We start from the raw sequence: 13,769 nt of genomic DNA on the forward strand, positions 1-13,769 counted from the left end.
TTGGTGGACCCGGACGAGAGAGTGAGGTCGACGTTGCGCAACTCCTCTTCACTTTAAACAAACTCATCGCGCAAGTCATCAGTCATCCTTATTGACCTTTCATCCTTCATCATTTCATCACCCCCAAGGCCTGTGGCGACAGGCGAGCGACGAAACGACAGGTGTGGGTACACTGGCAGTCGCAGCCGCAGACCTGCACGCAGGCGGCTCAGGCCATAGGGTCGTTCTTCATCGACAGGAGCAGTGATGGAGCTCGGCAGCCGTCTGAGCGTCTGAGCTGCCCTCTTTAGGAATGCACTGCTCACCTCCTTGGCATGAGGAAGGGGCTAGAAAATGTGTCCTAAAAATTGCCTGCTCCATATCACCTTGGCCAGCATACCGCGGCTGGCGGGGACCCTACATCAGCGGTCGAAACAAAGAGAGAGAAAAGAAAAAAACAAGGATCGTTCCTCTCACCATTGGTGCTTGGAACATAAGGACTCTCCTGGACAGAGATAACGCGGACAGACCCCAAAGGAAAACGGCACTAGTTGCATCTGAACTCGCCAGATACAACATCGACACCGCAGCCTTGAGTGAGACTCGGCTTGCAGGTGAAGGCGAGCTCTGTGAATGGGGATCTGGTTACACCTTCTTCTGGAGTGGACGAGGAAGTGAAGAGCGGCGTGAGGCTGGCGTTGGTTTTGCAGTAAAAACAGCACTTGTTACAAAGCTAGCTGGAATCCCAAACGGAGTCAACGATAGGCTTATGACCACGAAACTCCCACTGGCATCTGGCCAGAAGCACCTCACCATTATCAGTGCCTACGCCCCAACCATGACCAACCCAGATGAAGTGAAGGCGAAGTTCTACGAGGACTTTCACTCTGTCATTGATGCTATTCCTAAAGCAGACAAGCTCATCATTCTTGGGGACTTCAATGCTAGAGTTGGCTCTGACTACATCTCCTGGGATGGAGTGATTGGAAAGCATGGCGTGGGCCACTGCAACCCAAATGGATTGCTTTTGCTTCAGACCTGTGCAGAGCACGAACTGCTGATAACCAACACAGTTTTCTGCCTCCCTACCCGTAACAGGACGTCATGGATACACCCTCGCTCAAAGCATTGGCATCTCATCGATTACGTCATCGTCAGGAAAAGGGATAGGCAAGATGTACGTGTGACAAAGACCATGTGCAGCGCCGAGTGTTGGACAAACCATCGCCTTGTGGTCTCGAAGCTGAATATTCGAATCCAGCCCAAGAGACGCCCCCAAGGCCAGAAGGCTCCAAAACAGCTCAGCATCGCTAAGCTGAAAAACATCACCATCAAACAGACCTTTGTGGAGCTGCTGGAAGATCGTCTGGAATCCGCCTCTCTGGACAACCAGAATGTGGAGTCTGACTGGAGGACCCTGCGTGAGCTGATCTATAGTACATGGGACCCATGACCAGAAAGCACAAAGACTGGTTTGATGAAAACTGTGATGAAATCAAGCAGCTTCTGGATGAGAAACGCCGTCTGCATCAAGCCTACCTGAGCAACCCAAAGTCCACATCAAAAAAGGATGCGTGCATGCCATCCGCAGGACTGTTCAGCAAAAGTTACGTCAGATGCAGGATAAGTGGCTGAGTGACAAAGCTGATGAGATCCAGGGATATGCTGATAGGCACGATATGAAGAGGTTCTATGATGCCTTAAAAGAAGTCTACGGCCCCACATCCTCAGGATCATCCCCCCTCGTCATTGCAGATGGGAATACCTTAATCACCGAGAAGGAGACAATTCTCGAATGCTGGGCTGTGCACTTCAACAGTGTCTTAAATCGCCCATCCTCCATAAATGATGAAGCCATAGACCGCCTCCCACAAGTCCCCATCAGCGAAGCACTGGACGATCCGCCAACACTTCTTGAGACCCAGAAAGCAATCCGTCTGCTATCCAGTGGCAAAGCACCTGGCTCAGACTCCATACCAGCAGAGGTCTACAAGGATGGAGGCACTGTGCTGACTGAGAAGCTCCATCAGCTGTACTCACTCATGTGGAAAGAAGAGACGATCCCCCAGGATTTCAAAGATGCATCTATCATTCACTTGTACAAGCAAAAGGGGAACCGGCCTGTGATAACCATCGGGGCATTTCTTTGCTCTCCATCGCAGGCAAGATACTTGCCAGGATCCTACTAAATCACCTCACAGCACACCTTGACCAAGGTCATTTGCCTGAGAGCCAATGTGGATTCCGGAAAGAGCGCGGAACCACCGACATGGTGTTTGCTGCAAGGCAGCTGCAAGAGAAATGTCAGGAGCAAAATGTTGATCTGCTCTCCACCTATGTCGACCTCACTAACGCCTTCGACACCGTGAGTAGAGAGGGACTGTGGAAGATCATGGCCAAGTACGGATGCCCTCGGAAATTTATTTCCTTGGTCAGCCAATTCCATGAAGGCATACAGGCTCGAGTCCAGGACAATGGCGAAACATCTGTTCCTTTTCCTGTCAAAAATGGTGTCAAGCAAGGCTGCGTCCTGGCTCCAACACTGTTCAGCCTCATGTTCTCTGCAATGCTTACTGATGCCTTCAGAGATGGCGGTGTTGGAATCGGCCTAAAGTACCGAACAGATGGCAAGCTGTTTAACCTCAGAATGCTTCAAGCAAAAACGAAGGTCATGACAGACATCATCAGAGACTTTTTGTTTGCTGATGATTGTGCCCTCAACGCTGGATCTGAAGCTGACATGCAACTTAGCGTCGACAAATTTGCCACTGCCAGCAGGAACTTCGGCCTTACCATCAGCACGAGGAAAACTGAAGTTCTCCATCTTGTTTACTTTGCACACTCAGCCTTTGTCTGACATCTTCAAAAGGTACTCATTTGGTTACCATAAATATGCAGATGACACAGAATTACAAAAAGCCGCTACACCATCTGATTTTAAAACAGTCATTACTGAATTGGAAGCTTGTGTAGCTGATGTAAAAGCATGGATGGACAAAAACAAGCTAAAAGCTCAATGAAGACAAAACTGAAACCTTAGCCGTTGGAGACCTAAATCGTCTTAAGGCAGCAGAAAAGGACCCAGTTACGTTTGGCCATGCTTCAGTAGCATTTCAAACATCAGTCGAATACCTGGGTGTATATCTCGATCAAACCTTGACTAGGAACGACCAAATTTCATTCTTGTGTCGCTCATGTAATTTTCATCTACGAAGGCTAGCCTCACTCAGACCCTACATAACAGAGAAAAATATGGCTCAGTTGGTTTCCTCTTTTGTCCTGTCTAGACTGGATTACTGCAATTCCACTCTTGCAGGTTTACCATCTTCCTCCATCAACAGATTACAGAAAATTCAGAACAATGCTGCACGACTGGTTCTCGCCAAAAAGAAATCTGATTATGTTACACCTCTGCTGAATCGGTTACACTGGCTTTCGATTGAGTCCCGCATTCACTATAAGTTAGCAACACTCGCCTTCAAACATTTTGACAAGTCTCTTCCATCAGTTGTATCTCTCTTCTGTATTGGAAACATGTGAACCACACAGAACATTAAGATCCAGTTATGAAAAGCTGCTTAAAAGTTTCAAGGACTAATCTGAAATGCACTGGAAATAGGTCTTTCAGAGCTCAGGTTCCCCAGGTGTGAAACTCTCTACCTTCATCTCTAAAAAATGCCTCTGATCTACATTCCTTTAAGTCAGATCTGAAAACTTATCTTTTTCTTAAGCATTTTTGTTCTGGGAGGAACGGTTAAACCAAGGTATGCCTGTTAACAAGTATCTTTGTACTAGTATTTTTGTAGTCCTGTTTTAATGAATTGTGTGTTTAATGTAGTTTTGGTCTGAGATGTGATGGCATTTTTTTCTGTCTGGTTATTTTTAATGGGCGTGTGGGTGGGTGTGTGTGTGTGTGCGTGCGTGCGTACGTGCGTGCATGTGTTTGTGATGGTACAGTGCTCAGGTACGCGTGTGTAAGTGTGTAGGCATGTTAGTATGTTCGAACAGAATTCTATGTTAGAAAATAAGAAATATCTTAATGCTTATGCAATTTTGTTTTTAGTGCAGTTGATATTTAATGTCAGCGTGTGTGTGTCTGTGTGTGAGTGTGTGTGTGTGTGTGTCTGTAAGGGAGGGACATCTGTATGTGTGTGTGTGTGCGCGCGCGCGCGAGCGTGTGTGTGTATGTGCGTGTGAGTGTGTGTGTTTGTGTGTGTGTGTGTGTTCTATGAAATGCATTTTGTTTTAATCTAAGCCTTATTTACTTCATAGCTTTTATAATCTGATTCATCTCTTTTTCATTCATATGAACACAGTGGATGTTTTCCATTGTCAGAAAGCGGTTGATGTGTTTTTAAGGCATGTTTATTGTCAGCTGGATGATGTAAGGCGCTTTGAGCAGCACTGATACTGGATATCGCGCCATAGAAAAAAACTTTTTTTTTCTTCATTTTTTGGTACAGTTTTGGATAAGAGGATTTAAAACATTAAAAGGAATATTTTTTGGATCAGATTGTCATGGATCACTATCCTGTCGGCGACGCCACTTTGTAACCGTCAACTGAGTGGTATATTATAAGGGGGTTACAAAAGAATTACTGATTTACTGCATTAAAGAGTAGGAAGGTGAAAAGATAGAAAAGATCCACGCACAGGCCGAGGACACATAGAGGCCAGTCACAAAGGATTTTTCTATTGTTTTATTTCTACAATAGTCATATGTAGAGAAGAGAAAGAAGATAAGAAGACAGTTCAGTAGAATGTAAGGCATGTGACAGTGGGTGCGACACGCTCGATGTGTGCTCGAGAGCGGTACCTCTGAAAATGACTGGCGAAGGCTTACAGCGTTCAGTTCAAAATTTAAAATCGCGTCGCGCCACACATATGTTACATCAACAGTCAATCGTTGGACACCGTCACTGTAGTCAGTAAAAATGCGATCTGCCTCACGGCGAGTGCTGTGAGTTGAAGTATGGTAAAGGTAGCCAGCTGAGCTACATAAATACATGCCTCCATTCACGTTAAAACACACACACACGCATACAGAGTCTATAAAACAACCGCCCCAAGACAGGCATACTAACTTTTATAACCCCTTCCGCGCGCGGCACACCGCGGGATTCGTAAAAGAATTAGTCTGACCAATCGACCGTCGCTACAAGTTGAAGATACTGTCACAGAACGATTGCGCGCGACCGTACACACACACACACACACACACACACACACACGCACGCACACACACACACATTCGCACGCATAAAAATATGCAAGCATTCACGCATACTCACCCACACACATACATTCACTCACACCAATTACAATCCGCATACATGCACCCCCCACTTATTCCACCCCACAGATCCCCCTTCAACATGCACATACTCTCACACACCGATACATCAAATACATGCGCACACATGCACTCACACAAACAGACACACACACAAACTTACACGCGCATATGCACATGAACACACAAGTACAACAACAGCAACACACAACTGTATTATTACGTGTTATCACCTGCATATATTGTCGCCGATGCAGTTGAGTTTTGATAGTGACCCTCCTTACACATACTGTCGCCGGCGATGTTGACAGCACATGTCTATCTTGTCTTTTCTCTCTCAGTGTGGTTAAAATTCTTGAGATACTGCCGACAAGACTGTCCGCAGGCTTACAAAATGCTACTACAATAGCATGAAGAATGAATGAAAATTTTGGTAGACATAGTAAAATATGTACAGAAGGGCGACAAAATGTGCAGTAAGGGTCTGCACATATTGTCGCCGCAACATGATCCAGGGTTTGATCCACTGAATCAGGGGCTTTATGACCAAGAGCCATGGGTCTAACAAATCAGTACAAAATACATGTTTTCAAAAGTGGACAAACTCAGTTAATATTCTTCTTGACAGTTTCATGCTGCGCTCTCTCTGTCTGTCTGTCTGTCTCTGTCGAAAACCACTCCCCTTCACCTACTCTGCATAAGAAGCGTACATTGAATACGGAAGTGGGGTGAATTCAGGCTTAAGTCCAGAGCCACTCCACCCCTGTTCTTTTTTCACTCCCCTCGAGTGATTCTGGCTCACCAACATCATGTCTGAGTGTTCTCCATGGAGGTTAAGTTTCGGCACGAGCCCAAACTCACTCTTTTATTGGACAGAGGTGGAAATAGGCACTTGCTATACTTATCCCATTGGGTGTTTTTGGATCATGTCCCAAATGACTCCACAGGGAATGATATAGGAACAGGGGGGGCTGGTGAGGGGGGCGGGGCGGGGTGATTATTGGTCAGGTCCAGAACCACAAGCCCCTCAAATTCAACTGCAATGTGTTTGAAATGGTAAGTTTTGTATTGTGGGGCATTTTGGTGGGGGTGATTTTGGACTGGGTCGGTATGTCGGTCTGGATTTACTTCCTGGGGGTGCGTTTGGGCACATATCCATAATCACCCCCCAGGGAGTGATTGTGAGAAGGGAGTGGTTAACACACACATACACACGCGCGCGCGCAGACAGACTTCTCGCAACAACTGGGTATTACACAGACTCGCATTGTGTGTAACACACTCGTGAGTCAAAAATCAACTCTTTTCTCTCTGTACAGGCTGGCGGAAGGGATCTTCTGAAACGAAGTTGGAAAGGTTTCGCAGAACACATCCAAGTGGAGGTTCGTATCAATTATTTCATTTGAAATTGTTCAGTGCTGCATTTTATCAAGAATAAATTCATTCTAAAGACTCGTTTTAGTTTCAGAAGAGACCCGAAAACTTATGATTGTTTCTGTTTTATTAAGTACTATGAAAAAAATAAGCATACAAATAATGTAGCATGAGTAGTTAACATTTTAGAGTTCTTGAAGGGTTTGTTCAAGGGCACAACAGAGCTAACTTTCAAAATAGTCTGGAGCGATTTCATCAATGTTTTTTCCCGTGGACTCATGTATAAAAAAACAATAATTGAAAGATTATCTTCGACCTTGAATAAAAATGGCATCAGTGTTCCTGCTTGAAATCTGAACTGGTGACAATTTCTTAAGATAAAAAAAAGATAACAATAATAATAATAATAACATTAATATTAATGTATATTTATATAGCGCCGTTTCTCTGTAGCTCAGGGTGCTTTACATGAAAGAAAATATTACAGATTATATGAATCATTCATGACCACTCTTTCTCAAAAATACTCATCGAAATAGTTCAAAATCCTTTTTCGGAACAGGCGATTTCCTCCTCGAAATCTTATGATTTCGGTGACCAAGAAAAACCGGCAATGGATACTCGCATACGCACGCAGTCCTCGCTAAAAATAACCGGGCAGTCCCGACGAAAGTGGGCCTGCACAACCTTCCTAATATATATATATATATATATATATATATATATATATATATATATATATATATATATATGATTCGATGATTATAATGCATGTAACTATGTTTTCTTTGACTTGACCTACTGTTCTCTATAACATGAGGTTATCTATCCTAGGATAGATATTGTTTTCTCATCTGTCCGATCTGTCTGTCTCTGTCTCTGTCTCTCTTTCCCATCCCACCCTCCCTCATTCACCTGTGACATTTGCTGTTTCATATGCATATGGATTTGGTAAGCAATTAATGATTTTTCCACATATTACTATGTGTATCTCTCTGTGTATATTTAAAGTAGTATAGTATTTGATAGCATACACTATGTGTACATGTGTGTGTGTGTGTGTGTGTGTGTGTGTGTGTGTGTGTGTGTGTTCATTTAAATATGTATTTTATTAATACCATGTGTATGCCCTGTGTGTGTGTGTGTGTGTGCGTGTGTGTGTGTGTGTGGGTGGGCGCGCGCGGTGTGTGTATATATATGTGCGTGTGTATATGTGTGTATGTGTGTGACTGTGTGTGTGTTCTTTATGGTTTTTTTCCTATGTATTTTATTAACATCATGCTTGTGCCCCTGTATGTGTGTGTGTGTGTGTTCGTTCTTTAGTTTAGCGTCTTTTCACTATCAGTAATATTAGACGTGTGTGCGTGTGTGTTTGCGTGCGTGTGTTCGTGTGTGTGTGTGTGTGTGTGTGTGTGTGTGTGTGTGTGCGCGCTCGCGTGCGCGCTTTTTTTTTTTTTTTTTTTTTTTTTAATGTATCTTATTGTTACCATGCTTATGACTTTATGGAACATTGTGCAATTTAGACACTGTTCAGGGCGGGAACTGGATGTAAAAAGCACGCTAGTGCTTATCTATTATCCTCGAAAATGAATAATTTTGTCTTGTCTTCTCTTTCTCCTATTGTTATTTCACTGATGGCATAAATGCCAGTTAATGGCTTTTGTCAATAAGGAATTATCATTGTTATCGTCTGTCTCTCTTTCTCTCTTTCGCTTGCTCCCTCACTCTTGCCCTGGTTGTGTCATGCTCATTCACACTCACGCGCGCGCACTCATGCACACATTTTTTTTCTCACTAAAATGATTGCATAATATTTTTTTCTGTTTTGTGCTTTTAGTATGACGGCATTGAATAACTCACTATAGTGATCGCATAATATTTCTTTTCTCTGTTTTCTTTTCAGTGTGACGGCATTGAAATAACGCAGAAAATACAAGATCTGAAACTGCACTGTCTACTCATTCTTAACATTCCAAGGTGATTCTGTCTTTCTCAGTTGTCTGTTTGTTCCAGGACTATTATTGTTAACTGTTTGGTTGTTGCGGGTACTTTGTGTTGCTTTGGTTTTTTTTGCCTGATATCCAATAAAGTCATTGTCATGATAAATCAAAACAAGAGAGGCAAGGCCTTCAAGATTCACTTGTGATATGCACTTAACCCAACAAAGGAATTAAGAATATACATATATATATATATATATATATATATATATATATAAAGAAAAAAGAAAGAAAAAAGAAATGAACAATCTAGCAAACAAAACACACACACACACACACACACACACACACACACACACACACACACACACACAATTTGATCTCGATCTGTATGTGTGTTTTGAAAAAGAAAAAAAAAAGAAGTGAAATACTGGGAACGTGGGCTGCTTCAGATGGAATTGTTCCGTTTCTAGCATGCAATTTTCAATTCTACAAATATTCAATATTGACAAAAAGCAGAAAAAAATCATTTGGATCAGTATAATCATTGTGTTAATAGGCCCACTGCTAACACTAAACAAAAGGTCGCTTATTCACCCTGAAGGTCAGTCAGTGGATGTGATGTTTAAAAGTTAAATATCGAGGATTTTACTGACGAACGAACGAACGAACGAACATTTTTATTCAATAAAGGCCGTAGCCCCTCATGAAGGGGGTCAGTGAACACAAATTATTACATTCCAGGGATTTTACTGGCCTGAGTAAGAAAGATGCTGCGTCAAACTAACTGCCGAAGCTACACCTTGCCTCAAAAGCCCACGGTACTGGCAAACTATTTCTACCGTCAGATGAGAGTAACAGCGGAGTTGTTACTCACTAGGTTTTTTTTTTCCCCCCAGAACTGTGGAAAAAACAACGGGATTCATAAACCAAAAGTATGCGACATTCTGCATTTCCAGAACTGTTCCATTTCATTTCATGTGGGTTACTTTGTGATGTCAGTCAGCCATGGCACGACCACTTGCATGGTTATTATACTAACCTGCCACCCCTTTCGTGTCAACTGAATGGAGTAGACTGCAACAGCTATTTTTAGACAGGCAGCGAGCAACCAATACATCCTTCGGTACCTTCGAAACGTCGCTGTCTGCTAGGAGTTGCTTAACATATTTTTACTTAATCTCCTAACAGTATGGAAAACAGTACATTAAAGATTATGTTACAGTTAAAAAAACAAAAAAACACACAACATAATACATCTTTCAACGCTAGGCATTGCATGTTTTACAGACTTCCACGCTTGGACTACCATAAATAGACACACAGTTGGCTGAGGTCAGAGTTGTCTTCCTTCGTGCATGCAGAATGCGACGTGATTGTAACTGAAATTATGCTCGGAAAACCGATTTTGTGTATTTGTATGCTTGTTGGAGACATTTGTGCAGGAAATTTCTTTAAGCATGTTCGCAAATCCCTCTATGAATAAAAATTCTGCTGCCTTCTTCGCCTCCTGTCAGTTTCAGTTTCAGTTTCAGTAGCTCAAGGAGGCGTCACTGCGTTCGGACAAATCCATATACGCTACACCACATCTGCCAAGCAGATGCCTGACCAGCAGCGTAACCCAACGCGCTTAGTCAGGCCTTGAGAAAAAAAGAAAAAGAAAAAAAAGGTGAATAAATAATAGATAAGCTTACATAAATAATAAATAAATAAATAGATAAATAAATAATAATTATGATAAAAAAGGTAGTAATGATAATAATAATAAAATAATAATAAATAAATAAATAAATAAATAAATAAGACAACAATGATGATAAATAAGCAAATGAATGTAAAACATGAGGACACACATTCACACATACACCCACACATGCATAACAGATATACATCAAACATGCAGTTTCACAGATATGAAAGCACAGTCAGATACATATAAACGTACGTGAGCTCCAAAATAAAATAATAATAATAATAATAATAATAATAATCTGCTGTTGCAGAATCAGGTAGGTGTTTAGACTTGTGATCCGGTGTTCACCAGTGATCAGGGCTGGAGGCCCCTCTTTCCGCCCAGTCTTGTGTCCTTGGGAAATCCACTGTAATTTTCCTCACTCAACCCAGAAGTGAATGGATACCCGACTTCAGATGGGGAAAGTGAAAGTGGCAGAGGGAGAGTAGTGGGCCTTGCCTTCCGATTCCAAGCCCCAGAAACAGTGAATATGATAAGTTTCAGCGATGCAATATTAAACCTTAACCTAATTTGTTACATCTTATCATCAATTCAGTTCAGGTGCAGCAGTCATTAATTTCCTATCAAGTCTGGTGGACGTAATGATATTCCACATGAATCACATATTTATCATAACTGCAATGGGCATAATTGGAGATGAGTTTCATTTTATTCTGGAATGCCTGGAATTTGGTAATCTTCACAATCAGATCATTTCAAAGGGAAATTTGCACTTGAAATCAGTTTTTAATTTCTGCAATTTATTGAAAGCAGGGAGGAGAGCGAGTTTGAAACTAGGGAAAATGATAAAAATAGTTCACGTTACAAGATAACATGACCATTTATTTATCTTAAAAAAAAGAAACAAAGAAAAGAAAAAAAGTTAGTGTAAAAAAACACAACACCCAACAACAAAAAAACCCCCAAAACCTGCCTATCTTTGACGAAGTTCTTTGACTAAGTTTTGGTTTCCATTTCTCGAGGAGGCATCACTGCATTTGAACAAATCCATATACGCTACATGCACCACATCTAATGGCAAATGCCTGACCAGCAGCATAACCCATCGCCTGTAGTCAGGCCTTGAGTGTATGCAAAAAAAAAAAAAAAAGAAAAAAAAGAAAAAAAAAAAAAAAAAAAAAATGTTTACCTATGAAAGTAGGTTTCTTCAACATAATTTTGCCAGAGGACAACAATTACACTGCCTTGGGGTTCTTCAGTGCACCAAAATCGTGCTGCATACAGGACCTCATTTTATCGTCTGGTCTAACTGACTAGTTTTCTAACCCTGGAAGAATGGGAGGGAGCGGGATTTGAACACAGACCCCCACAACACTGTAGCGACAGACAAGCGTCTTAATTAACCATTCTGCCACCTTCCTCCTCTGTGATAAAGGAAGGCAACCTGTCATCCATGACGCCTCCTGTCAATTACATGTTATCGCGAATAATTGAGTGAATGTGGCACACCGTAATCCAAGATGTCCGCTTCCGTCGATTCGTGTGGGGTCTGTCAAGTACAATTTCTGTTGTGTTTATTCTAGCTAATGTAGTAACATCTATAAAATATTCTTACGCACTAAACACGTCGATGTTGTTGTTAGCATCATTCTCAAATGTACATAGTGTAGGACCTTCCCACTGAGTATAAAACACATAAGCCTTTTTATGCATTGAGTTGTGTTTTAAAATGTAGGCCTAATGTTTTAGATGAGTGAGATCCATTTAAAAAAAAAAATCGCCCATACTAACAATTAGTTTTCAGCCAATAAGTATAACGTCCCATGAACAGAGAGATGTTTGTGTAAATGTAACTTCCACACTGAGCAAATGAAGTTTCGTTTTCAGCAACAAAGATATTAATGAACTTCTGTTGTTCAGTGTGTCAGTATGTCACATAAAATGCAAAATTTTGTGTATAAAAAATAAAAATGTTTTCCCTTAACAGGGATGCAATATCATTATGATTAAAATGAACGGAAAGAACTGATCATTTGCTATTGTTGTGCCAAATTTGGTATTTCCAGCGAAGATGAAAAATGTTAAAGTTTACCACGAACACAGACTGCGAGATAGGACAGACACACAGACACACACACACACAACCAACCGAAAACCGGGTTATTACATAGACTCACGTTGTTTACACAATTGAGTCAAAAACGTCATTGTTAAGACCTTAAAGAACGTCATTGTCATCACGTTTGTGGTGTCGTTGTTCCGTTCAACTGAATAACAGACTCGATGTATGGTTGCAAAGCTTTAATGCCGTCCGTTCAGTAACGTAAACAATACACGGATTATTGAATCACCCGTGCAAAGCATTCAGAACAAGTTAGCAGCACAGCTGCCAAATAAAGATGTGACAGAACAGAATCATGCAGTGTGTAAAATCCTCTTTTGAACCGTCAATTTGTTGAGTTCCTTGGATCTTCATGTGCATTTATAATTATTTTGTTCACGTGTGCTGGCTTTTTACGAATTCTTTGGAATGTCATTTTTATGTCGCACACTCATGCAGTCAGTATGGAACAATTTCTTGCTGTGACTTGAAGAAGTGTTGGAGAATAGCAGGGAGTCAGTTTATTCTTTCTCTCTTGGTGGGAAAGAAGAGTGTTACCGACATGTATTTCAGGTTCACTGATTTGCATGACGTCTGTAGTCATTTTCATCTGTTTTTTGACTGCGTCTCGGTGACAGATCCCATCAGCCAGTTGCTTAGAACTTTTGGGTTGGTTCTCAACTTTTGGAAGTTCGATCTTCATTTTTCTGCTGTATAGAGCTTCTGCGGGGCTTACACTTGTGCTACGGTGTGGAGTAGCACGGTAACTGCGAAGGAATTTGAAAAGATTTTGTAGCCGTATTCTTCTTTCTACCTGGGCAGCTTGGATAGTGTTCTTCAGCATGGACTTACTTCATTCCACGCCACCGTTCGCTTGTGGCCATGTAAGTGTAACCTTGCTGTGCCGTAAACCTAAGTATCTTGAGAACTGTAAACTCAAGGCTGTTAAATTAGGATCCATAATCGGTTTTAATAATGTTAGGTATGTTATGTCGCGCAAAGATGACTTCAAGCTTTGGAATGATAGCATTTGCACTTGTTCTGTGGACAGTTTCTTCTTCAGTGAATCTAGAGTAGTCGTCTGTCACAACCATGAGGTATTATCCTGATGGGAATGGTCCTGTAAAGTGGGGTATTGGTGTCATCTTCAGTGGTTCACAGGGGTTAGTAGGGATTGTGGATAAACATGCAAGACAATATTTCACTTTGTCTATACAATTATGTCCACGTGTGGCGACCCAGCCTTCTCACAAATAAGATGTTTTCCTTTTCACGAGTTCCTGATGTATGGATTCTCCCATTGTGTCCGACGGATGAGTAGGCAGGCAGGTCATCATCTGATGTGGGTTCTCATGTCGGAAGACCAATTCTTGAGGCACAAGGTTGTCC

At 41.8% G+C, this 13,769-nt stretch overlaps 1 protein-coding gene across 1 annotated transcript in view; it reads left to right on the forward strand.

The window, feature by feature from the left end:
* Positions 1–13,769, forward strand: part of LOC143298072 (diacylglycerol kinase zeta-like) — a 275,075-nt gene that overhangs the window by 61,838 nt on the left and 199,468 nt on the right. Inside the window, exons 13-14 of the mRNA XM_076610749.1 lie at positions 6,592–6,654; positions 8,550–8,623. Coding sequence (XP_076466864.1) covers positions 6,592–6,654; positions 8,550–8,623 — 137 coding nt within the window. The remainder of the gene's footprint in view (positions 1–6,591; positions 6,655–8,549; positions 8,624–13,769) is intronic.

Source organism: Babylonia areolata, chromosome 23, assembly GCF_041734735.1.
Source record: "Babylonia areolata isolate BAREFJ2019XMU chromosome 23, ASM4173473v1, whole genome shotgun sequence".
Taxonomy (NCBI): domain Eukaryota; kingdom Metazoa; phylum Mollusca; class Gastropoda; order Neogastropoda; family Buccinidae; genus Babylonia; species Babylonia areolata.